This window comes from Rhinichthys klamathensis, unplaced genomic scaffold (assembly GCF_029890125.1).
Source record: "Rhinichthys klamathensis goyatoka isolate OS25496 unplaced genomic scaffold, OSU_Roscu_1.1 h1tg000114l_1, whole genome shotgun sequence".
NCBI classification, from domain to species: Eukaryota; Metazoa; Chordata; class Actinopteri; order Cypriniformes; family Leuciscidae; genus Rhinichthys; species Rhinichthys klamathensis.
In genome coordinates, this window is record NW_026606651.1 from 4,539,773 (window position 1) to 4,566,235 (window position 26,463).

A 26,463-nucleotide genomic window follows, 5' to 3' on the forward strand; every position below is an offset into this window, starting at 1 on the left:
TTGTGTTCAATTGTGAAGATTATCATGATGAATGAAATGTGTAAGCATTATAAACCATTGTTAGCCACATAGCTTATTTTTTTAAATACGCGCGAATGATTTAGTTACTGCTATTTGTGCATTCACGCGAATTCGCGTCTGCCGCCCGAGTTGAAAAAATTGCACTTCTGCGTCAATTCGCGCCGCGTTAACCAATCAGGAGCCTGCTTGCTGCTGTCACGTGGTGAAGTGAAAGTTTATGTTATTTTAATAAACTATTTTGTAATATTACTAAAATGTCTGGTGTGGTTCTAATGCACAACAAAGCAAATCTTTCACATAAAATCTCGATTTTAATATATGAGAGATGGTACTCATTTTGTATTGAATGCTATTTATTCCATATCTATTTTAGATTATATGAAACATTTTATTTTAATGTAAAAACAACAAACACTTAGTGTATAATAAATAAATAAAAATCACAGGACAGGTTTCACTTTTGGAGGCTGGCTCCATTTATTATCAAATAAATGTGTGGGCGAGGGTGAACCTCTTGCCGGGCTGTAGAGCGCGGGCTCGTCAGGCAGCGACCACTCGAGGCCGAGGCTTTACACGGCCTACGCTGTCCTCGTCAACGTCCTCGCCGTTAGATCCACCAAACCTAGCTCCTGGAACAAATGGTGAAACTCCTGAAACCCTCCGGAGGGTCTGGTGGATCCGAGTACAGCGACGATGTACCCTACGCAGCTGTTTCTGTCTTAAGAGGTTGAATTAAGAGGTTGAGAGAGAGAGAGAGAGAGAGAGAGAGAGAGAGAGAGAGAGAGAGAGAGAGAGAGAGAGAGAGAGAGAGAGAGGGACTTGACAGGAGCGCAGAGAATAAGTTTGTGAGAGAGCACCTGAGTAAACTGCGTGAGAGGAGTTATTATTGCACGTTAATATGGATAATAGCAAATACATTTATTGAGCACGGAATCGTTTTTTCTTTGCTCAAACGAATTTTTTTTTTGCGATTGTTAATTTCTGTTCAAAATATAATGCAATGTGCTTGCAAAATATAGTTCTCTGTGCTCAAAACTTACAATTACTCGCTCAGGAATGAGGCACATAAGAGGGAGAAGTGGGTGTATCCCCCTGAAATACCTCCAAAAGTATATCGGCAGGTTTACATTGACGCTTTCGATTTGGCAAGAGATCCGTATTTAGAGAAGCCCTTGGATCTCATGACCAGGAAACATGAAGTAGAGAAGGCTGTGGTGTCTGCAGATGATGAGGCTGAGCCATCTACGATTTCTGCAATTGATTTATATTCGGGCCAATTTGAAGACAATAATGAGGCTGGGTCATCTGGGACTTCTGCTGCTGCTGCTGCTGATGACGATGATGAAGAACATTTCTCAGCTGCTGATGATGATGAGGATGAAGAATATTTCTCTGCTGCTGATAATGATGAGGATGAAGAATATTTCTCTGCAGATGAGTGAAAAGCTCAGCACTTCACTCCGATCAGCAGCAATGATGAAACTGTCTCGGCTATCCTTTTCAAAGCTAAAGGCAGAGAGTTGGAGTAAGAGGTGAAAGACTCACAGAGTGAAGGCAAAGAATGTACGCATTTGTCTCAGGACACTGACGCATGCGCAACTAAACCCGCGCGCGGCAAGAGCCTGAATCTACGGTTATTTAACTTCAACAATGCTGAGCAAGATAAAATACACCTTCAAACATTCAAACACCGAAAGTTGATGCCCTCCTTTGTCTTCAAATGCGTGCAGAACAACGACTTTCTGTCTTTGTCTTCTGTCAAGACAAGTGTATCGTAAATTGGTTCATTACTCGAAGCTTTTCAACACGGTGCACTAACGACATCTTGTGGTCAAAAGGTGGAAAAGCTACCTTTCCCAGGTTTAAAAGAAAAAAGTTGTATGTAATAAATCACTTTGTGCTATGAAAACCACAAAGCAATAAAAATCATCAGTGTCAGTGTTGATCTTTACACAATGTATGTTCATTATTATTAGTTTTATTCATATTGCGCTGCATTACTGTAAGTGTTGTTGACTATAGCATACTGACGGTAAGGTTGCACTGTTGACGCTCGCGCAGCCTCTCGAGGAGAAATCTAACAATACACAAATGAGCGCAGCACACACACACACACACACACACACACACACACACACACACACACACACACACACACACACACACACACACACACACACACACACACACACACACACACACACACACACACACACACACACACACACACACACACACACACACACACACACACACAGGAACACTCAACCTGTTTTCATTACTGAATGATTCAGCATTTTGAACATATCGGTTGAGTCAAAGATTCAATGACCCATCCATTCATAAACATCTGTCTCATTCTTGAATGAATCAGCTGTTTGAACAAATCGTTTGAATGAATGAATCAATGACTCACTCATTTAGACGGTCGCCTGCCACCACTGGCGGTTTAGTGTTATGTTTAAAAGAAGTAGGCTATCATTCTTTGCAACGTTTCTATATTTAAATCAATTTCATAACATTATTTTATGCAATTGTAACTTTTCAGTGTAAATGATTTAATTTCATCCGCCCTACCTAGGGTAACAGCCCTATAGTGTCGTATTTTTCGAAATAATTGAATTTATTGATCAAATTTAGGAATTTAAAATGAAAGAGGAAGCATCCATTTAATAATATTGGGGGAGGGGATGCCCTTTAAAGGTGCAGATACGGTATTAAAATATGCCGATTTAAATATCGCTAATTGAACACTGATGGGAATTTTTTCAGAATAAATTAACACACACAACAACAACAAAATCCAGACAAGCAACTTTTTTACTCGGACAAGTGAATGACAGATTTGCTTTAGACAAGTGTATGAAAAGGATCATCAGGATACACATAGACCAGTGGCCCACTTACCGGGTGACCACGTCGTGGTCCACCAGAATTTATAGTTTACCCACCTCTTTTTTTTACCACTACACCTCTGAGTACAATGGTACTTTTTTGTCAGTGAAAAGATTAGATGGTGTGTGTGGTGATCAGAAGAGATTATCATGTTGTTAAAAGTTTATTTGAGGTCATGTGACTCTAAATGGTAACAACACATGCTGGATGTTTTGTTTTGTCATGTAAGTTATTTTGATACACTCAGTGTTGTTCACACTTGTCGTTATCAAAGAAAAACCATCCAATACTGACCCTTTAAAATAATTGTATACACCATTTAGCATGTGTCATATCTGGACTTGGGTGATTTGAAATATAAAATAAACAAATCTTTAATTTGCTGAGTTTTTGTTGTTTTCCAGTTTATAAGATAGGCTCCCGTTTAGGTCTATTTATGGAAAAGAATGGAAGATGCCAATATTTACCTCCTGCTGAAACACGTGGGGAGAAAGAGAGATTACCGCATTTACGTCATAAAAATAGAATAAGTGGAGAGAATGGCAAAACAGTGAAACGGAGGGCGGGGCGTGGAGTCCCGCAAGTTGTCTCTGATTGGTCAGAAACGATTGGTTGTAAACAATTATTATGCTCTTTTATATATCGACCAGTTATTTTAAATACAATGTCTATTTATTATTTTCAGTGTCACAATTCAGGTGCCCACTAAACAATTAGACTAGATCGCATTATGCATGGTCATCTGTGATATATAAATATCTAATTTACCATCTGATCCCCACCCCACATTTTTATGTAATATTAATACTTTAAATAAAAATAAAGAAACTAATTAATAAAGCAATAAAAAACAACAACATCGTGTGTTTTGAATGTGATTAAATTGAGGTTTCGGTTTTATGAGCCATTGAGCGCCCCCTGGAGGAAAGACGGTAAACGTCCTCTACGAAACGGTGATCCTCAGCGAGCATTAGCCACTCAAACACACCCACAAAAGTGAGTGTTGTCAACAAACGAAGAGGACTGTTAAACACGGGGAAAGAAAGCCGATAGGAGCTGAAGTCAGTGCATCTCCTGAACTCTTCTGTCTCATCATGTCTCTGTCAGGATCTCAAACACCGGACGATGCTCTGCACGGTAAGACTGCATGTTTACATAACACTGCTTCATTGTTTGAACCTGTGATGTGTAGCCTATATAGAAAGGCCTATTTTTAACCTGTGATATAAATGTAAATAATAATAATAATATACATAAATATCAATATCATATAGCCTATGTGAAATAAGCTACATGTGATATTGATGTTTATGGATATTATTATTATTATTTAAACTGCAAAGTTATAATTTTGTTTTAATACCCATATACAAATCTTATAATTTTCAATAGAATAGCATATAAATACGATTTAAAATACATTTTAGACTCAATTCTATAGATAAATAAATAATAAAATATATTTAACTTCTGAATTCTATTTTAAAATAACACAATCACTTTTGTTCAAAGTGTGTGACCACTAAGGTTGGTGTTACAGTGCACATATATAACCTGTGTGTTTTTATTTTGCTGTGCCATTGTTTTGTCTGTATTGTTATGTAAATAGATTCCATGACTCGCCTGTTCTAAGCCAATTACTGTGAAGAGGGTTAACAACTCATAATTTGATCAGTGGCTTAAACTGTCCGCAGGGGGAAATGTGAAAACAATAGTGTTTGCCGAACACAAGTTCTTCATAAAACCGAATCCCTCTCAGGGAATACGTTATCATTCATAAAACACACAAAGACATTCTCTCATGCACACACTCACAGCTTGATATTATGCTTGTTATGTGTAACACACGGCCCTCGTCTGTGGTTATGTCACAATTCCACATGCTGGAGAATCTGGAGCAATGGCACAATCCCTCCTCTCTCCACTGCAAAACCACTGTCTCTGATAAATAACCACAAAATGACGAGGAAGGGCGGAAAGAGAAGATGCTTGACACATGAGGAAAAAGATGACGAAGGTCAGGATTAGAAGAGAGAGAGAGAGAATTAGAGAGAGAGAGAGAGAGAGAGAGAGAGAGAGATAGTGGTGACTGGCTAATCTCTGACAGAAATAAAATGCTTATGTAAGCAAGCTTTTGTGTTCATGTCAACAATCAGAGAGATACAACAATAGAATGATAGACAGACAGAACGATTGAACGATGGATAGGCAGACAGACAGATAGATAGATAGATAGATAGATAGACAGACACAATTCAGTTTTACTTGGAAACAGGGCCATGCACAGACAGACAGACAGACAGACACATAGAATGATGGATATCTAGACAGACAGACAGACAGACAGACAGATAGACAGACAGATAGAATGATGGATATCTAGACAGATAGACAGACAGACAGACACAGACAGACACATAGAATGATGGATATCTAGACAGACAGACAGACAGATAGATAGATAGATAGATAGATAGATAGATAGATAGATAGATAGATAGATAGATAGATAGATAGATAGATAGATAGATAAACAAAATTCAGTTTTACTTGGAAACAGGGCCATGCACAGACAGACACACACATAGAACGATGGATATCTAGACAGACAGACAGACAGACAGACAGACAGACAGACACATAGAATGATGGATATCTAGACAGATAGACAGATAGACAGACAGATAGATAGATAGATAGATAGATAGATAGATAGATAGATAGATAGATAGATAGATAGATAGATAGATAGATAGATAGATAGACAGACACAATTCAGTTTTACTTGGAAACAGGGCCATGCACAGACAGACAGACAGACAGACAGACACATAGAATGATGGATATCTAGACAGACAGACAGACAGACAGATAGACAGACGGATAGAATGATGGATATCTAGACAGATAGACAGACAGACAGACACAGACAGACACATAGAATGATGGATATCTAGACAGACAGACAGACAGACAGACAGATAGATAGATAGATAGATAGATAGATAGATAGATAGATAAACAAAATTCAGTTTTACTTGGAAACAGGGCCATGCACAGACAGACACACACATAGAACGATGGATATCTAGACAGACAGACAGACAGACAGACACATAGAATGATGGATATCTAGACAGATAGACAGACAGATAGACAGATAGACAGATAGATAGATAGACAGACAGACAGACAGACAGACAGACAGAGACATAGAACGATGGATATCTAGACAGATAGACAGACAGATAGATAGATAGACAGACAGACAGCCAGGGACAGATTGATAGACAGACAGACAGACAGAGACAGATAGATAGACAGACAGACCGACAGACAGACACATAGAACGATGGATATCTAGACAGACAGACAGACAGACAGACAGACAGACAGATAGATAGATAGATAGATAGATAGATAGATAGATAGATAAACAAAATTCAGTTTTACTTGGAAACAGGGCCATGCACAGACAGACACACACATAGAACGATGGATATCTAGACAGACAGACAGACAGACAGACAGACAGACACATAGAATGATGGATATCTAGACAGATAGACAGACAGATAGACAGATAGATAGATAGATAGACAGACAGACAGACAGACAGACAGACAGACAGACAGACAGGGACAGATAGATAGACAGACAGACAGACAGACAGACAGACAGCCAGGGACAGATAGATAGACAGACAGACAGACAGACAGACAGACAGAGACATAGAACGATGGATATCTAGACAGATAGACAGACAGACAGACAGCCAGGGACAGATTGATAGACAGACAGACAGACAGACAGAGATAGATAGATAGATAGATAGACAGACAGACAGATAGATCCCAGTTTTACTTGGAAAAAGGGCCATGCACAGGCATATTTTGCAGGGAAGTGGGCTGAAGCAAAGAAAGGGCACTGGAAAGGATTGGGAAAGATTGCTCGGCCAAAATCACGTTCATTGGAGGGACGGGATGGGACGGGGTGAGATCATCCAGCTGAGTCCCTGCCTGGAAATATGTCACAATACGGATATATTCATGATGTATTCATGTTGACGTTTACATATAAATTTGTTTTAACTTTCAAGTGAACGTCATGCAAACAGATTCCACTGTCTAAACTGAGTCCATTTTATCACTCCAAAAGTAACCAGAAGTCCACACGGTTCATATGTCCGTCAGGTTCTTGGGTGGAGCTGGAGGGTCTGGTGGGATCTGCAGGTCACACAGAAGAAGGGTTAGGAGCACAGGACACCACCGCCTCCTTCCTGCAGGGGGAGCTGGAGAGGATTCTGCTGGAAGCTCAGCTGGAGTGTGAGAGGAGCAGTCAAACAGAGAGGTGTGTGTCTGAAGGCCTATTTAAGCTTTTCTTTAGGAATTATGAATATTGAGCCAGTTCACTTGGAAGTAAATGAATCTGCCTTTAGATCTCTTTATTTTCTTTGTTTCTCCAAGACATCAAGCAATGTGTTTACAGCCTGGCACTCAAATCATACCTTGTACATGCACATATTCAATGTCACAGCTTGCTAAAGACATTTTTGCAAACATGTTTGGAGCACATGTAGTTATTTTAGTAAAGTGTTTGACTTGCAGTGTTTTATTTCAATCAGTTTCCAACATGTTTAGTGATTGATGACTGATCCAAGGCCCTGTTTACACCTGGTATTAAGATGCGTTTTGGTCGATCGGATCACAAGTGGACGACGTTAAATACAGGTGTCTAAAACGTTTTGAGCTTGTCCATTTTCAACCACTTCCAGAGGTACCACCTACTGACCTAATGAGTAACATTATGGGAAGAGCTCTAGCCAGACGGGATTTAAACTTTGTCGGCTGAAGACCCAAGTTTGTTTTGAAGATGGAAAACATACCAAGCACAATGTTCTCTCACCATTCCTGATTTCTAACACACACTCACAGCGTTCAGCTGGTCTTGCAGCTGTCAGAGCAGAAATGAAAGCTCCCCTCGAAGAAATCAGGACAGAAGTGGACAACACGTGCTGTTTTTATAACACAAGTTTCGTCTGTGATTTCAGTCCTCCACAGGTCGTGACCCCGAGAACATCTGGATCTCCTAAACCAGCCAGTGAGGGCAGCAGCAGCAGCACAGACTGTGTTACTATACAGGTAACAGCACTGTTCAGTCTACAGTATGTTAGCTCCAACAACATCGCCAGAAAATTTACAACCAGTTACCTCTACCAATTACAACCTGGATAGTTACAATCATATCAGTACTTTTATAATGACTGATCGAGACAGACTTTGCAATGGTAATTGGTTTCATGGTTTTATATATGTTCATAAGTTTTTGATTAGTCACTCAATCAAGCTAAAAAAACCCTCCCTTTATGCGTCTCATTTATATGGCTGTAACAATATACACTTGATTCTCAACTGGTGACCAGAGGCGGCCTTTGCAATACTATAATATAAGAAGAATTTTTTTGCACCATATCTTGGTTTTTGGAAGCATTTTTAAGAATTTTGGTGGCATTTTTGCCCCGAGCCCTCGTTAATTCCCAACCCTGGTTTGTGCGCTGCGTGATGGCGGGGACGGGGCTCTTTTTCGAGTCCAAGCGAAGGCTCCTTCTGTTGTGAGGTCCGTTTCAAGTGAAACGGGTTAAAAATAGGCCGATACTGCTGGTGACCCACAAATGTGTTGTATTTCTGTTTTTTTTGCGGTAATAGATAGCAGGTAAACAACAAAGCTAGTTGAGAAGCACTGATGTAATGCATGTATTTGATACGCTCACACCGTCTCTGTCTGCTCTCTTTCTCTTTCAGTCGGATGAGAATGACAGGCAAGTGAGTGCTGAATGGGTGTGGGATTGGTCCAGTCGGCCAGAAAACCTCCCGCCCAAGTAAGATTTACCTGCTTTAATTCATACTTTGATTCAGTTGTATATTCTTAAATCATGTTCGTCTCTTCAGTTCACCTTCTAAAGAGATATAGGCGGTTGATGGTTAGTAATTAATAAATGTATTAGGTTTGAATAGACCTGAGTTTCGTAAGCAGTTTGTGGTATATGATGGAACTGCAGGGGGTTTGTTTGTTAGACTGTTGGAAATAGTTTAATCCAAACCCTTTCCTCAGGTCTTATATACAAAAGTGAGTATTAATGTATATACAAATATGTATCGAAATTAATACTTAAACTATTTATGAGACCATTAAGTTTTTTTTTGCATTGAGTTGTTTGCATTACTTTCCATTCATTAAAATCTGCATTTAAAAAAATTCACATTACTATTGCAATATTATGTAAAAAAAAAGAAAAAAAAAGAAAAAGTTTTTTATTAAGATTAATTATAAGCATTAAATTGATCAAAAGTGCCAGTTAAGACATTTATAATCTTACAAAATATTTCTATGTCATTCTTTTGAAATCTATATTAATCAATCACGGAATCCTCAGAAACGTATCACAGTTTCCACCAAAATATTAAGCAGAAAAACCGTTTTCAACATTGATGATAATCAGAAATTATTCTTGAGCAGCAAATCATCATATTAGAGTGATTTCTGAAGGATCATGTGACACTGAAGACTGGAGTAATGATGCTGAAAATTCAGCTTTAAACACAGGAATAAATATTTCACAATATTACTGCTTTTACTGTATTTTTGATCAAATAAATGCAGCCTTGTAAGAGACCTCTTTCAAAAAACGTTTTTAAAAATCCCAAATTTTTAAATGGTAGAAAGATAAGAACAATAGGCTACTTAAAATTTCAGAGGATAGTTCATGTAATTAATTAAATTGAGTTCTATAGGTTCAGCTGACCAAAAAACCCCTGGAATAGATTAAGTTTAACTTTTGTTTTGTGCACATGATGCCAGTTTACAGTCCTAGATACAATTATGCTTATTAAGGACATAAAAACGTCATTTTGGAAGAAAATAAATGAGGTGTGCTGATGTGTCCTTTCAGATTACCAGAGCGCTTCACAGATTGCCAGTTCTTGCAGTGGAGCGTTTGACCTCCGTTAGCCCTGCATACCTCTGCTTAAATCTCAGAGAGGATCATTTAGTCGCCACACAAAAATAGCTTGTGCGACACACCATGAGTCAGCGAATCTGAGTTGGCTCTCTAGAGGAGAAAGATCGTAATGCACATATCATTACAGATAAAAAAAACAAAAACTTTGCAACAAAAACTTTTTGGATCGCAACGTTTAATGATGTAGGATTGCAGATTTTAGCAATAGAGACTCCGATATCATGATGCCATTAAAAGCAAAAACCTTTGAGAAAGCACAAAAAGCTTTACTTTGTCATTGTCAATTTTCATGGTGCATATACGCACTGTGCAAAAATAAATCTTGCTGCACAAATGTTTCAAAGGTTATTTGAAATCAGTCTTTAGAAATAGAGCTGATGTAGAGTCATTTAATTAAAACGTTCACATTAAATTTGATCGTTTTATCGATTAGTCATTGCAGCCCTTCTAAAAAAAAAAAGAAAGAACATACAATTTTTTAACATAGACTATCTACTCCATTTTCCTGCAACCAATGAGGCTTTGAGTTTTATCTTGGTTGCATTGAGCTGTGATGTTTAAATGTCTTTTCATGAAAAGACGAAACTTCTTTGCATATTCTTGCATTCCTGCTCTCCCACATTTGCATGTGTATGAGGTCCAGTCTGACTTCATTATAGCAACAAGCTTTATATGATGGGATACACAAGATTTAAACGGATTACAATGCTGAATTTGGCTTAATCTGTTTCAGGGAAATTAAGCTTAAAACACCTTCAGGGTCACATGGTGCACGCTTGTTAAATTCTCCAGTCTGACGTGATATTTGTTTCAAAAGCATCAAATACTCGGTCCAGGAGAGTCCTGCAGGGATTAGCTCCAACTTGCCTCAAGTTTCTAGTATGCCTAGTCAGAGATGGTCTTATTATCGGGAGATATGAGGGTCCGTGGCTCTACCATTGGAGAAAGCGTAACGGCTAACTTGATCACGTGTGCCTTGATAACCAATCACATTACAGCCTTGACATCATTTAATTTCGACAGTAAATCACTGTTTGCGGATACCATAGAAACGAATGAAAGGTGCCTTAATGGGGTGGTTGATTAGGATTTCAGTAACAACAGGTCGTTTTTTGCTCTCGGGCTCCCCCTACAGTTGGGAAACAGTATTGTCCTCTACTACTGTCGTAAACTGTCATCCTACATGCACGTGCATTTGTTGACAACCATGATAGCCCTGAACACTGTAGGAGGAGGTCACATGCAGGTGTTCTCGCGTGTGTGAAATGTCTTCATCCCAGGTACAGTGGCATATATTTCAGCATGTCATATGAATATAATTTCATGTGTTTTATTTTTTTTATAACGACAAATGATCGCGTTTACAAGCCAGCGTCATTATAGTAGCCTAGTCTATTGGTTACCGTTTTACTGAATCTATATGATACTTCAATGCAATGTTTGAGTGGTTGATAATAACCATATATCGTCAATATTATAATATCAAGCTACCATAAATGAATCTGCAAATTTTACAAATCGATTTGCATTATAGCTTGAGGCAAGACAAATAAACAAATATCACAGACATGTTAGGTATCCTAAAATATGATTTTATTAATAATCTTCCTCCTTTCTTTGTACATGTTGAGTAGACTACACTTTTTAGGTCAAACATTTGCTATTGGCATTTCATCGATTGCAAAGTTCAAATCAGAACGAGAATACTAGCGATAGCTAACCATCAAAAACTAGAATATCGTTTACTAGCTACCAGATTGATAATTCGCTACTACTCTAGCGAATTAGAGAGGTTAGAGAGAGGCATTCTTTTTTCGATGGGGGGTTCGATGCTCCCTGCACACGCAAGGTCCCTCGCTCGCTTTCTCTCTCTGCCGTCCGCGCGCGTTGGAGCACAGTCTCTGTCTCGCGTGCGCGCTCGCTCTAGATTCCGGGAGATTTGAACTAATTTGCGGTATAACTTGTCGATCACGAGTGGCTCAACAGGTAGAGATCTATAGATAAACTCATCTTTCAGGCATTTGACCGACCGGGTTGACAATTTAGCGTGAGAAACCGGGGGTGTGGCGTACGTGTGAGCGTGTGAAACCAATCAAAAGCGGGTGTCTCACGGCCAATGCGTGAGAGTTGGCAGCTCTGCAATGTTGATCCTCGTTCTGCCTTTAACGCGATCACTTTCTCTTTTTCTCTTTTTGCTTTGCTCCGATAAAACCTTTGCTTTCTTGTTTTTCTGTGCTGCTTCGGCCATGACTATAACATTTGGCTCGCAAGTCCGATTTTAAGGAAGTGGGGGTGGTGGTGGAAGTGACGTATATGCCGTAAAGCAGTCGAATTTTGTAGTTATCTTTGTTCGCCGGTTACTACCCGAAACCCGAAGTTTAAAAGTACGATTAAAAACGCTACAGACCCCGTCAGGCTATGGCAGACGTGTCATTCAACCTATTGTAAGTCGATGTACCATCACAAGAGACTTGGAAATATATTATGAAGGCTGAAAAGTTACCTGTTGTTACTTTAAGGACTACAACAAACGGCTGGAAGGGACTACACGACATTCCTCCTGGGTTAGTGACATCACTAACTCTAAAATTTACATAAACCCCGCCCCTGGAACACGAGTTATAGATTATCATGACAGAATTTGCTAATCAGTGACTAGAAGATAACTACACATAAGCTACATAAATTAATCAACTAACCATTCAAGAAATGTCCTGTTGCTTCTACATGTTGACACTTCTTCTTGAGTCTCTCCATCATTGTCTGACTCCGGTTTGAACATAAAAGGCTAAACGTTTTTGAAATTTTCAATGCACGTGTCGGGTAAAAGGACACGAGCTGTTGTAGCTCCGCCCTCTTCTTGAAAGGGAGCAGCAGCTCATTTGCATTTAAAGGGACAGACAAAACCGTTGCGTTTTTGCTCACCCTAAAAAAGTGACAATTTTAACATGCTATATAAAAATATCTGTGGGGTATTTTGAGGTAAAACTTCACATACACACTCTGGGGACATCAGAGATTTATTTTACATCTTGTGAAAAGGGCATTATACCACCCCTTTAAACTGAATCATACCTGTGGCGAAATTGTCTGTGACTTCTCTTGAAAAACAGCTTTTTTTGGTTAGGTCGGCTAGAAAACCTCCCGCCCAAGTAAGATTTACCTTTAATTCAAACAGCATTTCGTTTTCGGTGTAAACTCTGAAAATAGATCAATCCAAAACTGATGTTTATGAGCAAACATGTTGAAGATTAGCCAATGGGCTGTCGATTAATTCAATGATAAGCTATTTCCTCACAAAAGCGGTTTATTCAGCATGAGTGAAGCTTCTCCTCCATTGACATTCAAGCAGCTTTGGTCTAGTAAGACTTTGATTAGCTGCTTCAGGTGTGTTTAATTGGGGTTGGCGGCGGCGCTAAACTTTGCAGGACAGTGGACCTCCAGGAGCAGGATTAGACTCCCCTGATCTAATACATATAAGGGCTTTTCACACCGTAATCCTGGGTATTAATAAACTGACGTTTCACTTTGTGCATTCCTAAACCATGGGTTCATATTTACATATTTTGCAGTGTCAGTCATTGTCATTGAATGGACGAGCGCAGTGCGCGACCTGTTTATACTAAAGCTCTAGCATTGCGCCTACTCATATTATATATTGCTGACTTTACTGCCAAGTTGTTCCCGAATGCACTTTTTTGGAATATAAAGGTAAGAATGAAACGATCTAGTCTTGTCACTCCAGTTGACCAGTTTTCCTCAGCCATTTGATCATCAGGTTTTGTTCATGTTGCTCCATTGCGGCTGTCATTAAAGCAAAAGAGAGATGCACCGAATACTGAGACATTCGCAGATTCATGTGCATTTTTTAAAACAGCTTCTCACTGAAATTATACTGATAAAACTGTCATTTATAATGAGAATAAAAAATAAGCTCACGAGCAGATCCGTTTCTTCTCTAGAGTCTCATACATGTAAATAGCGAATCCGCCATGGCGCAAGCACAACTGGCTTTTAAAGGGAATAGGATATTACACTCTGATTGGTTTATTGCACGTTACGCCCAAAACACACCCATTACTCATTAAAGAGATAGTTCACTTTGAAATTAATTTTTGGTATGTTTTAGCTTACCTCAAGGGCATCCAAGATGTAGGTGTCTTTGTTTCTGCAGTAGTTTAAATTTTGATATTTTTAGGTCAAACCGTTCTTGTCTGTCAGTCATATAATGCAGGTCTGTGGTCACCACCTCAACAAGCATGCACAGAGAAGTCCAAATTAAACATGATTTAATGACTCGTAAATGTAAGTACACATTGATGGCCTAAGACACGAAACGAGCGGTTTGTGTGAGAAAACGACTTGGTAAAAGAGGTAAAAACGATATAAATACTGTTCGTTTTCTCACACAAACCGCTCGTTTCGTGTCGTAGGCCATCAATGTGTACTTACATTTACGAGTCATTAAATCATGTTTAATTTGGACTTCTCTGTGCATGCTTGTTGAGGTGGTGACCATAGACCTGCATTATATGACTGACAGACAAGAACGGTTTGACCTAAAAATATCAAAATTGAAACTACTGTGGAAACAAAGACACCTACATCTAGGATGCCCTTGAGGTAAGCTAAAACAAACCAAAAATTAATTTCAAAGTGAACTATCCCTTTAAGAGAATAGGGACAACCCTTTTAGACCATGCGCCGGGTGCGCCGACCATTTGTCCCGTCGTTAAACTAGCAAAAGTGGATCCGGACACGCTTTAGTTTAGACCACACGTTTAAATTGTTAAAATGGGCCCCCTTATTGAATATATTTATATTCTCACATCTTCAGTGTCCTAAATCCATGTATATAAATCTAGATTATATTGCTGAATGACCCTGATCTCTCTCTCTCTTTCTCTCTCTGTAGGGAGTTTGTGTTTCATCACCCAAAGCAGTCAGGCTCTCTGAGCGTGAGGAAGACTGAGGTGATGAAGAGGGGTTTGTTTTCCTCAGACGTGCTCCTCATCCTCCTGCCCTCTCTGCTCGCCTCACATGCTCTGACGCTGGGTCTGGGGTGAGGCAGTTTCTCAGATCATATTTCATATCATATCCTAACCTCTAATATGTTCATTTTAATATCATTGCAAATCAGCGATAGCTTTAAGACGGCAATGAGATTTATCTGTTCAAACAGTCCATATATATTTCCCTTTGTGCATTTTAATATATTACAGAATTAAAGCACTGTTTATCTGCGTTAAAAAAAGTGTAGGATTCTGCGGACGTTCATCCCATCCCCATATAACCCCATTGAACTCATTGTTTTCTTGCGAGTCTATGGCTGATTTTAATGCAAAAGATGATTGATGTTGATTGGGAAAGAGCGTTTAAACATGCCATTTTCGATCCCATCATAAGCCTTATTTGCATTGAAAGTCACGAGTCAGCGCTTGGAATTTAAATAGACCATTGTACACATAGTGCTCAAATGTCAGAGTGTGCGTTTTGCCATCCATTAGTGATGGCAATCTGTTTTTTTATTTGTTTTTGATTGGGAGTGTTTATGCATTTAAATGCAAGAGTGAATCCGCAAAATTATCGTATCTTAAATAGTATTGCTAATGGAGACACTTCTCTTCACTTTTCTTCACCTATCAACATTTTTTCTCCTCTTCACTCTTGATGATTTGAATGGGTCCTCGCTGAATAAAAGTATGAATAACTTTTATCAAAATGAGGCTTCTCTGCCATTTTGGCTTTGTAAAAATAACTGTAGATCAAATTGTATCTTTGGCTCATGACGCTGTGAGTGTTTCTCTGCATAAGCCCCCGAGTCCCATATGTCTGTGTTTCCAATAAATCAGAAACAAATAAAAATGTTTGTGCTCAGACTCTCTAAAATGTATTGAGCTGAACAAATTGAATTTTTGACTTCCATTTTCATTACATGCATTGATGCTGCATAAGAAAGAACACAAAGAAAGAGAGATGAGAAACGATGACAGATTATCTTTCTTTCTTTCTTTCTTTCTTTCTTTCTTTCTTTCTTTCTTTCTTTCTTTCTTTCTTTCTTTCTTTCTTTCTTTCTTTCTTTCTTTCTTTCTTTCTTTCTTTCTTTCTTTCTTTCTTTCTTTCTTTCTTTCTTTCTCAGAATATACATAGGGAAACGGCTGGCATCCTCCTCCACCAGCACGCTGTGACATGTGACATTTGGCAGCTCACCGATTGGCTTAGACCGCTGCCGCTAGCACTGTAGCCCAATCACGCCTCTCTTCTCCTCTTGTGATGGGCAACTGCCTCTTCTGTCTCTGTCTGTCCCACCACAAAACGAGTCTGTCTGTCTGTCTGTCTCCAAACGGGTCATATCGTGAGGAATCCATTTTCAGATAAAAGAGCCTGATGTCTTGTGACAATATACTGTTTCAGAATAAAAAGCATTTATTAAAACAAAGCTACAAAAACAACTTGTTCTGAACTACTCGCTAATAAATAGATTTAGATAACAAACTGTTAAACTTAATGTGATGCATAATGTTAAAACTCCAAATGGATGAACATTTGATATGCAATTCAAACGTTATCACATGACTGACCACATTTAGATATACATTTTTTGTTTGCTCAGAACAGGTTGAAAATTTTCAGGCAAAGAACTTTGTTTTTGTTGCAAAACAATGAATCCAATCAACTTTAGCATTAGATATGTGGACCTAAGTGAAAAAATATATATGATTTGACTCCCTGTGCATCTTTTTAGGACTAAACTGTCCCTCTAAATCTTTTTTGTATTGTTTCTCTTTTATTGTTCATATGTGTGTCACACAGATAAAGACATTTAGCTGAAACAGTGTAAATGAAGAGAAAACCAACAATTATTTTACATCTAATTCCAGATCAAATGCAAAACATGCATTCAGCTTGACAGGGTGTTTGTTCGGAGTATTTATGGAGCAAATAATATGATAAATCTTGTGTTGCACTATTGTGTTTGCGATATAGACCCATTTCGTGTTGAAATGTGAAGGCAACTGGAGAATAATCTCGTTTGTAACGACTCGACCTCAATAAACACTCTCACCACCTTCTCCTTGGTATGGTATTTTACTTCAAAATAGATTTGAGGCTTTCACCTTTAATAAATTATAGAAAGTACCTTGTGTTATTGAGCTTGTATTCTATTGGAATACAATGTAAATGCAATGGTAAATGAATAACTCTAATATGTACATGGACTTGCTTCTAATCAATGTCAAGATTTTAGGTTGAAATCTAAGGGGAGTTGTACAATTTACCTATTTCATGTGGTCAGTATTTTTGGTTAATTTTTTCACAATATTTAGTCACTTTTTCCTCTGGTTCATTTCAAAGGTCATGTGATGTGAAGATTTAAAAAAATGCAAATATTCTATTTATTCAAAGTCAGCTTTCTAGAAGTATTTCATATCAGGTACCCATATGTCAAATACTACAGTATTTCTATCTGATACATTTACTATATTTATAAAACACAATACAAAGACAACACACATTTAACATGCATGCAGGAACAAAAAGTCCTAATATCTTCTAATAAATGTAACTTTAAGGATGTTTAAATATATAAGACAAAGATACTGATTATTTTTGTGACATGTAATGCAGGAATTAGAATTAATTTTTAGTATTAGAAATTTGACAGTGCTTTTTGTTCTTGCAAAGTCAACGTTTGCTTTTATTGCATAAAAAAGCATCTTGGCAGTCCGGTAAACTCCTTTTTGTGTTTGACAAGAGAGAGAAAGTCAAACAGGTTTGAATCAACATGAGGTTTGAGCATTACATTCCCTTCCTTAACTTATGCCCTCATGCTTAATAAAAATAACGTTTATAAGAGGCACATGAAATACACAGGGATATGCAGACAAATACTAGGAAAGGGAATGAATGGAAAGCTATTGTTCATATATCACAAACGTGTGATTCCCTGAATATGCACCAGAGGTCAGAAGTGCTCTAGTGTGCACTGCAGTTTTAGAGACAAGCGGTTCATATGGGTTAATATCGTTTTTACAGTCTATGGTTAATATGAGTTATGGCGAGGCTTTACAATTACATTCTTAATCTTACATTTTTCATTTGAAAAATTTAGGAGCACAATCAAAAATTTAGGAGCACCTTCTGATCGATGACAGAAATAAACTTTCCCATTACGGGCCAATATAAAATAAAATCAGTGTCAATAAAATGCATTGCAGAGTTTAATTATTATTACAGTTACAGGCTGTGTAATGCAGCTCATGGTGACATTAATGAATTTACATTGCAATCACAATTGCATATTGTTATGAGATTAATGTTTTAAATATAACATTTTGAATACAGAAATATGAAATGATAAAAAAAATTATATTTGGCTGTACGTCACTGTCTCATTGAATTATTAATTCAATCGATTCGTTCAAAACGGAACGCCGCTGTGTTTTGCTCTGAGATGCACAACCGTTCTGTTCTGGCTTTGTTTGGAATAAATAGAGCAAAAACAGACAATATTGTGTCTAAAATGTATAGCTTGTAATTAAGCTGTCAATATCACATTTGGAATTGTGCTGTTATTCGGGAAAACATCTCTTTTGCTCATGTTAGATTGCTTAACTATATCATATATTATAAATATTAAAAACAAGAACTCATACAGAGGCACTTTTTGCCCACATACGTATCTTTGACTTTGTAAACTTAAATAGGCTACACAAAAACAATGTTCAATGTCTTGACCGTTGACTGAAGGCATGAGAACACAGTGCGAAACGTTACTGACCTGCATGGAGATGCATTATGGGAGTTGTAGTTTGTAACTCTGACACCATTGTTTCATTATTGACAACTATTTCTTTTCTCAGAAGCTAGAATATTCCAGCATGGTACTGTTCTCTCTCTCTTTACTTTCTTCTGCCCCTTGAACTTCTCACTTGTGATGGAAGGGTGGCGGAATTCAATTTGGTGCTGTAAAAATTAAGACAAAGAGGCCGGAGTTTGTCTTGTCATTTTTCCAGAGGCATAGATTTAGATAAAGAGGGAGGGAAAACAACAGTGACGTATTGATCAAAGCCTGTCGGCCTCTTGTTCAGGAAATTGGTGGTCAGGAATGAAAGCTCTGGGAGATGACGGATGAAGGAGCAGAAGATCTCGGCATGGCCAGCGTGGTCAAAGTTTGGGCCTGAAGTCGCTGATACAACCTATGTACTATATATTAACCCTAACCAGGGCCGTCGCTAGTGGGGTGAAAGGTGGTGACAATTATAGCTGCCCAGGGGGCCCCACAAAATCCAGCAGTTATACTATTTAGGCCCCTGTAGTATGAATAATTCTAAAATTTATATTAGTTGTATGCCTGAGATTTAAATGAAAACCACAAAAACGTGCAATTTGGGTAAATATTTTTTCCAAATATCTGCTTCTCTTACCTCCATAAAAATGGTTTAGTCCGACCTAAAGTATGTATTAATTATTCAGTCAGAGTCAGTGACAAACATCAGATGGACCCAATAAAATTGTAAGTCCCGCCCCAGCTCGTGAACAGAACCAATCAGAGTTGAGGCAGCAGCCTGAAGTTAACGATGAACTTGGTGGAAGAGCAGGAGACTAACTGACTGAAAAATGTCGGGGAAAAGAAAACAAATCAGGGAACCAGAAATGCCAGGAAAAGACGGAGAGGGAGGCAAGGAGAGTGGTTGTATCCCAGTCGATCAAGACGTTCTTAAAGACCGGTTATATATTGTTATTTCGCTGGGAATTAGAAAACTTCCGTCTACAGTCTGCCGTGTAGGCCTACAGTCATTTTTTATTATCGGTGCGCGCCGCAATCGACCGAATGATTACGTGGTCTAAATTCCTGTCTTTTTACAGTATTGTAACTAGAGTTTTAAAAAAAATTACAGGAGTCACGATGCATTGCATTATGCATCTGACCTGCCGGCTGATGATATTTAAAACATCGAGAAAACATGAATACAACACACTGCACTTGGATGAATAAATGTAGGCCTATTCGCTTTATTTAATAATATTACCAGTTCCATATTATCTTTATTAAAAAATAAGACAATGAATGCTTTTATTTTTTGAATTAGACTGCATTCTTGTCAATTTTTTAAATGTTTACACTTTGATAGATGAATTATAACAGACTGATGGGGAAAAAAATTATTACTTTTTAAAAATTGGTTTTATTATTATTGAACAATTTCTTGCTTGTTTGTTAGTTTTTATTAGTTGTAATTTTTATATAAACATTTAACTTTTAAAATAAAGGTTTTACAACAACATCACCATCTTCTGTTATGTGGGCCTCCATGTTCATCTATTGTACAGTATATGATATTGGTGGAGGGTGGTGGGGGCCCACATCAATATTTTTTCAGGGGGCCCCGAATCCTCTAGCTACGGCCCTAACCCTAACCCTAACCCCTAACCCTAATGCATCCAGATATTTTAAATGTAGTTTCCCAAATCAGTTTAATTCATTATGATGTATACATTTATTTAACGAGTTCGTTTGCCCAAAAATCTTTAAGATATTAGGTTAAACTTATTTGGCTTGCTGTCCGCTGGAGAGGGGCTCGATGAAGCAGCTTCAACTCGAGCTCTGATATACCCCCCAGTGGCTAAATGTAGGACCTGTTAATTAAAGGGCAAGGTACCTAAGATGAAGGTGGAGTTTGGGGAGGTGGAGGGATACTGGAACAGCTGATACTAGGGAGAGGTAAGCGGCTGCTTATATACTCTGTTTGTTGATTGAAAGATTGGATGGGCTCGCTCCTCCCTAACTTACGTTTAGGAACTTCATTTAATTATTTAATGAAATTACATTAGAATGAGATGTTTTTTTTTTTTTTTAAATGGTTCTAAAATATAGTCTTTATGCTAATCTAATTTCTTATTTTCTTAGGAGGAGGGATTTTGTAGTTTGTGCGTCTATATGTTTGTGTGTGTATTTTCTTAGACTTAGGTTCTCTTTGTTTTTTTTGTGTCAGAACACATTACCTGTTCTCTAACCATGTGTTCACATCTATAACCATCACTAGGGGTGTGAAGTCAACACACACACACACACACACTTCACATATTCAGCTGTACTGAAAATAGATTATAACACGAAAGGATGTGAGGGTGAATCTCACAGAACCTCATTGAATGTGTCCAGGATATATAGTTTGTTATTTTTCCATTATCGATTCCATTATTGAAATTAAACCTGGGCATGCTTTCATTAGATAAACCCATTAAAGGGACAAAATTGTACACTATTGAAGCATTTTTTCCCCAGATAGTTTCTTGCAGTCATATTTAGTTTCCCCCCCACTCTAAGCAGTTTAAGGCAGTTTTTACTACTGTACCTTTAAGACATCTTATCAATATGTCAGTGACCACACAATCTCTGTACTAGTTTAGTTCACATTGTACTTAATGAGGATGAGTTAGGTTTACTGAATGGGTGTTGATATGCAAATATGGCTGGTCATATGTTAATGAGCGCATGGCTGTGACTCCGTAACATTTATTTCTGAATGACCAGTTTTGCAGTTTAATTTCTGTAAATGCATACAAAGTACATCAAGTCAAGTCACCGATAGCACTTTATCCAATACAGGTTGTTTCAAAGCTGCTTTTCAATTCTTCTGTAAAGCAGCTCTTAAAAGACAATATAGTCATTGTAAAGTTAATAAATGAGTTCAATTCAGTTACACAGCAGCTCTGCAGAAAACAGTGATGTCATCGTCCAGCTCAGTTCTATATCATACTTGCTATACCGGTATTTATACTTGAGGGAAAATCTTATCTGAATAGAATGAATTGAAGGTGAAATACCAGCTCACGTATGTGTCTAGTCATCCTTTCTTCTCATCCATCACAGTTAGTGTCCAGATGTGACCTAGTGATACAGAGCCGTCGTACACACACTGAGATGATTGATTGGTCGACCTCTGTCCACGATAAAGGTGATATTTAGGATCTATTCTGTTACAGAGGCAAAAGCATTCAATATGATTTATGAAAGATGCTTCTTTGACTATAAACTGCATCATTATCATGGCCACCATGAGACACTATCTATGGAATTATTGCTGTAGTTTGTGAGGATGTTTTGAGTAATACGTCAGTGTTAAAGTTCCAAGTAGTCATACGTGAGTAAAAGTAAACCTTTTTGGAAAGTGACTTGAATCAAAGTTCATAATAATAATAATAATTCATTACATGAATTATCCATCATCCAAGTGGACGCCATATTGCGCCAGAACGCCTGACACACACCAGCTTATTGGTGGAGAGGAGACAGAGATGAAGCCAATCAGTATATGGGGATGATTAGGAGGCCATGATGGACAGAGGCCAAGGGGCAAATTTGGCCAGGATGCCGGGGTTACACTCCTACTCTTTTTCGAAGGACATCCTGGGATTTTTAATGACCACAGAGAGTCAGGACCTCGGTTTAACGTCTCATCCGAAGGACGGTGCTTTTTGACAGTATAGTGTCCCCGTCACTATACTGGGGTGTTAGGACCCACACAGACCACAGGGTGAGCGCCCCTTACTGGCCTCACTAACACCTCTTCCAGCAGCAACCTGGTTTTCTCAGGAGGTCTCCCATCCAGGTACTAACCAGGCTCAGCCCTGCTTAGCTTCAGTGGGGGACCAGTCTTGGGCTACAGGGTGATATGGCTGCTGGCTATAAAGAAATAAAGAAATAAAGAAATGCATACAGGTTTTGAATGACATGAGAACCAACAACACAAATATAAGCAAGTCTAGAACATTTCCTCCTGTTTGATGAAAGTCAACAAATTAGTATCAAGCCAACATTTTAAAAGATGGTTAAAAAAAATCCTCTAATTATATGATAACTTGAGAACTAAAGAGTCTAAATTTCCCAAGGTGGGTTATTCTGCAATAAATATCATGAACCACTTTGTTCACTGCAGTAGATGTGTGTTGTTTTAGCTGACACAGCCAATGATGTCATATTGAAGGGTTTGAACTTCTGCTTGTCCTCTCAGGAGTGATGTACAGAAAAGAAGTCTCTTAAAATCACTGTTTTGTTCCTCAGATCTCTGAAGAGCCGTAATGGTATGTGACGTAAATCAAGTCTTCTGGCCCGAGGCTGGTGTGTATCAGCTCAATGCAGCAGGTGAGAGTTCTTTACGCAGAAATGAGGTTGTCTGAGTTACATCAGATAAGAGAACGATAGAGCTAATGCTTTCATCAGGAGAAAAGATGACAGGGATGCTTTGGCTTCGGAGGTGCGGAAGAAAGAGAGTCGGGACAGAATAAAGGCATTTTACTTTATGATCCCTCAGATGGGCTGACAGAGGCAAAGTCAAAAGTTCTTCATTCTGTAGTAAAAACACAAATAAACTTTAATCAATGCTTGTTGTGAGTCACAAGAAGGGCTCTGTAATGGTCACCAGCTGGAGTGCCCTTGAGAGCCACCAGAGGGCCCTCCATATCAGACTATTGTCATTCCCTCACAAACTGCATCTCCCATAATTCTCTGCCTGGACTCATCAACACACATTGTTTTCAGCTGTGTCTCATTACCTTGTTTAACTCACCCTATACTAGCCTGGTTTTCACATTCATTCCTTGCGAAGTCTTGTTAGTTGTTTAGTGTAAAGGCCTGTTCACACCGGGACGATTTTGGCGCGCGATATTCGCCGACGTTTAACGCCTCGTGACTAAACAAAGGGCGCCAATGTGAGTGTGCACACCGACGCGAAAAACGCCACACGTAAAAGCGCCATTTTTTTAAAAACGCCTTGGGTTCGTTTTTTTGGTTTGACGCACCGCGTCAAAAACTATCCGACCAATGAGATTGGCGCTTTTGCTCACGTGTCTGGAGCTTCTGAAGTTACAGTAAAACACAACCTGGGGGCGCTCAAACACAAAACGGTCTTGCTGAGCACACATACGTAACGGCGAAGAAGATATACGCCAAGTAGCGTCTACACCATAGATATCCATAATAAAGGCTATGTCTCGTCCGCGCTGCTGGCCAAATATGGCCTTTATTATGGATATCTATGGTCTACACTGCCGGGAATAAATAAGACGAGGAAGATGCGAGGCAAGATGAATGTAGAGCTGCTGGTCTCGTTGGTGTCGAAACATAAGGAACTATGACAAATGCGACAGCGACTACAAAATAGGACTATTCCTGTTTTACATTAAGCGCCATCTAATGTCAGGGAATGAATTTGCATGTTCACTCGGCTCATCGTCAGCGAAAATCGCTTGGGTGTGAACACAAAAAACGCGTTGAAAAACGCTAACGAATAACGCGCGCCGAAATTCGTCCCGGTGTGTACGGGGCTTTACACTGCAATTCCAAGCATTTTCCTGGACATTGCAAATGTTTCTGAACTGCCAGATTGTGCTCTAATCGACTTTTTCTGTTACGGGCTCAAGGACAAACTAATACACGATGCTCCTCGAGGGTAGTTCAGTGACTTCCTAGATTATGCCCTTCATTTAACTGGTTCCTCCTTCACTGTCGGGGAGTTTGAGGAGGACGTTTCCCTTAGACATTTTTTGGGAGGGGGCAGTATGCACCAAGCTCCGGTGGCCGCGGAGCTTGTCCCACCACCACCATGTCCAGTGAACATGCCTGCCGAGCCCGAGTCTCTTCACGTCATGCCTGCCGAGCCTGAGCTTTTTCCGGTCAAGGTCGCCCTTCCAGAGTCCTCGAACAAGATGGCCGCTGCAACTGAGTCAGCTCCGGACGATACAGCGCTGATCATTGCCACGGCTATTTTGTGTGTGTATTTTGTGTTTCGTAAAAAAATCCTATTGTTGCCAAACTTTTGAACAGTGTGTATAGACGTTTTATTATGTATGCTTTATGCAAAAATTATATAATATAACCATAAATTAAGTCTGTACTTGTCCGCTATATACTACGGAGCCCTAAAGGAACACGGTGATGAAAAGAAAAATATTTCAATGCTTTTTCCGAAAAGTTTTGCTTCCCCAAGAAACTTTGCTTATATGCTTGCAAAGAACTCAAAAGTTTTACGAGCGAATGCAGTTTCTCGGGGGAACACAAACATTTAGCAAGAGAACGCAAAAGCATCGACATAATTTTGCCTATTTTCATTGACATAATCTCATATTGTTTTGCCATCACCAATATTCTCTGTCATCTGAAGTCAAATGATAGCTTAGTGTGACTGAAATCTAATTCATTATTCCCCTCCACAGTAGTTTTCATATCTCGTTGTTGTTAGTATGCTATTATAGGCCTATATGCCATGTGAAAACATTTCATCAGGCTTGACGTTGGTGATGACATAACTTATCTTGCAAGTTTGAAATTGTGATAAGAATGAGGTGGTTGGATGGGAAGGATTTCAGTGAACTTGAAAGACTAATTCATGAGTCATACGGACTGATTTTATTATTCTATTGTGGCCTTTTTTTAAGAGCTTATAGCTGCATCTATATTCATGCACTTTCATGTATGAAAAAGAGCAGCATAATTGTTCTGCCTTTTGGTCATACAAGAGGCTGAGTAAATGATGCCAGAATTGACAGAATGACAGAATTTTTGGGAAAACAATCCCTTTGTATTTAATCTGCCCTCACTTGGCCAAGATAGGAATTTCACCTTATGCTTCTGCAACCTCAACACATCTTATAAATATGCCACAGCTTTCTTCTTCATAGCTTTATGCAGTCCTTCATTTACCCTTCATCTATTCCACCTGCTCTACTGATTCCTGGTGGCTTTTTTCCTGCACAACCACATGGTCCCATCTGATGACCCCTGATATCCTCCTGTCTGACCATCCTGCATCTCCCTCCCCCTCCTTTCTACTCCTCTTCATCATCATCATCATCATCATCAGCCGTCTGCCGTGTCTCTCCCTGTCCCTCCTGTGCATCTCCGGCATCCTCTGCTTTAATTAAATGGCCAGGCACGCACCCACACACGCACACACATACATACACACCCTCAAGCGCTGCTGCTGATGATATACCCAGCTTAAAGGGATAGTTCACCAAATTCTGTCATTTACTCATTCCAAACTCGCATGTTTTTTTTTCTGTGCAACACAAAAGGAGAAATCCTCAAGCAAGTTCATACATATATTAATAGTCTTCGTGACTGTTAAAAAATGATGTTCTACATAGTATGAATACTTTCATCATGTTGTCATGTGACCTACAGGGTCAGTTGCATCACTTCCCTGCCATTTACACATCTTTCCCATGGCCTCATGGGATAGTGTAGTGTCCACTGGATGTGCACATCACAGTCTCGCCAGAAGTTGTAGGTCATCCGGGTACATTTCGCATACTGTTTTTGTGAATTCAGACATCTTTCTCTTTTCACATACGGTGCGTCCCAATTCACGTATACTTATGCACTATTCTATGACGTTTTGTAATATAAATAGTGCGAGTAGTTAGCCTGGATGCCAGCCCGAACCCCACCCACAAAATTTTTTTGGTCGGGAAGTTCGGTCTGGACTCGGAGTAATTATGATCGGTTCAGAATTAGTCGGGCC

At 38.9% G+C, this 26,463-nt stretch overlaps 2 protein-coding genes and 1 pseudogene across 2 annotated transcripts in view; 2 read left to right on the top strand and 1 right to left on the bottom strand.

The window, feature by feature from the left end:
* Positions 1-3,837: 3,837 nt before the first annotated feature.
* zgc:73226 (uncharacterized protein LOC402792 homolog) lies at positions 3,838-17,007 on the top strand. Its single transcript, XM_056254862.1, has 6 exons — positions 3,838-4,053; positions 7,110-7,266; positions 7,967-8,057; positions 8,718-8,794; positions 14,850-14,996; positions 16,074-17,007. The coding sequence occupies exons 1-6, from the start codon at positions 4,011-4,013 to the stop codon at positions 16,120-16,122; spliced, it is 564 nt and encodes a 187-aa protein (XP_056110837.1). The 5' UTR covers positions 3,838-4,010; the 3' UTR covers positions 16,123-17,007.
* Positions 17,008-21,818: 4,811 nt separating this feature from the next.
* LOC130088200 (mucin-2) overlaps positions 21,819-26,463 on the top strand; it is a 137,680-nt gene continuing 133,035 nt past the window's right edge. Inside the window, exons 1-2 of the mRNA XM_056254860.1 lie at positions 21,819-21,897; positions 23,004-23,084. The gene's annotated coding sequence lies outside the window, so the exon portion shown is untranslated. The remainder of the gene's footprint in view (positions 21,898-23,003; positions 23,085-26,463) is intronic.
* Positions 22,510-22,626, bottom strand: LOC130088208 (5S ribosomal RNA; annotated as a pseudogene).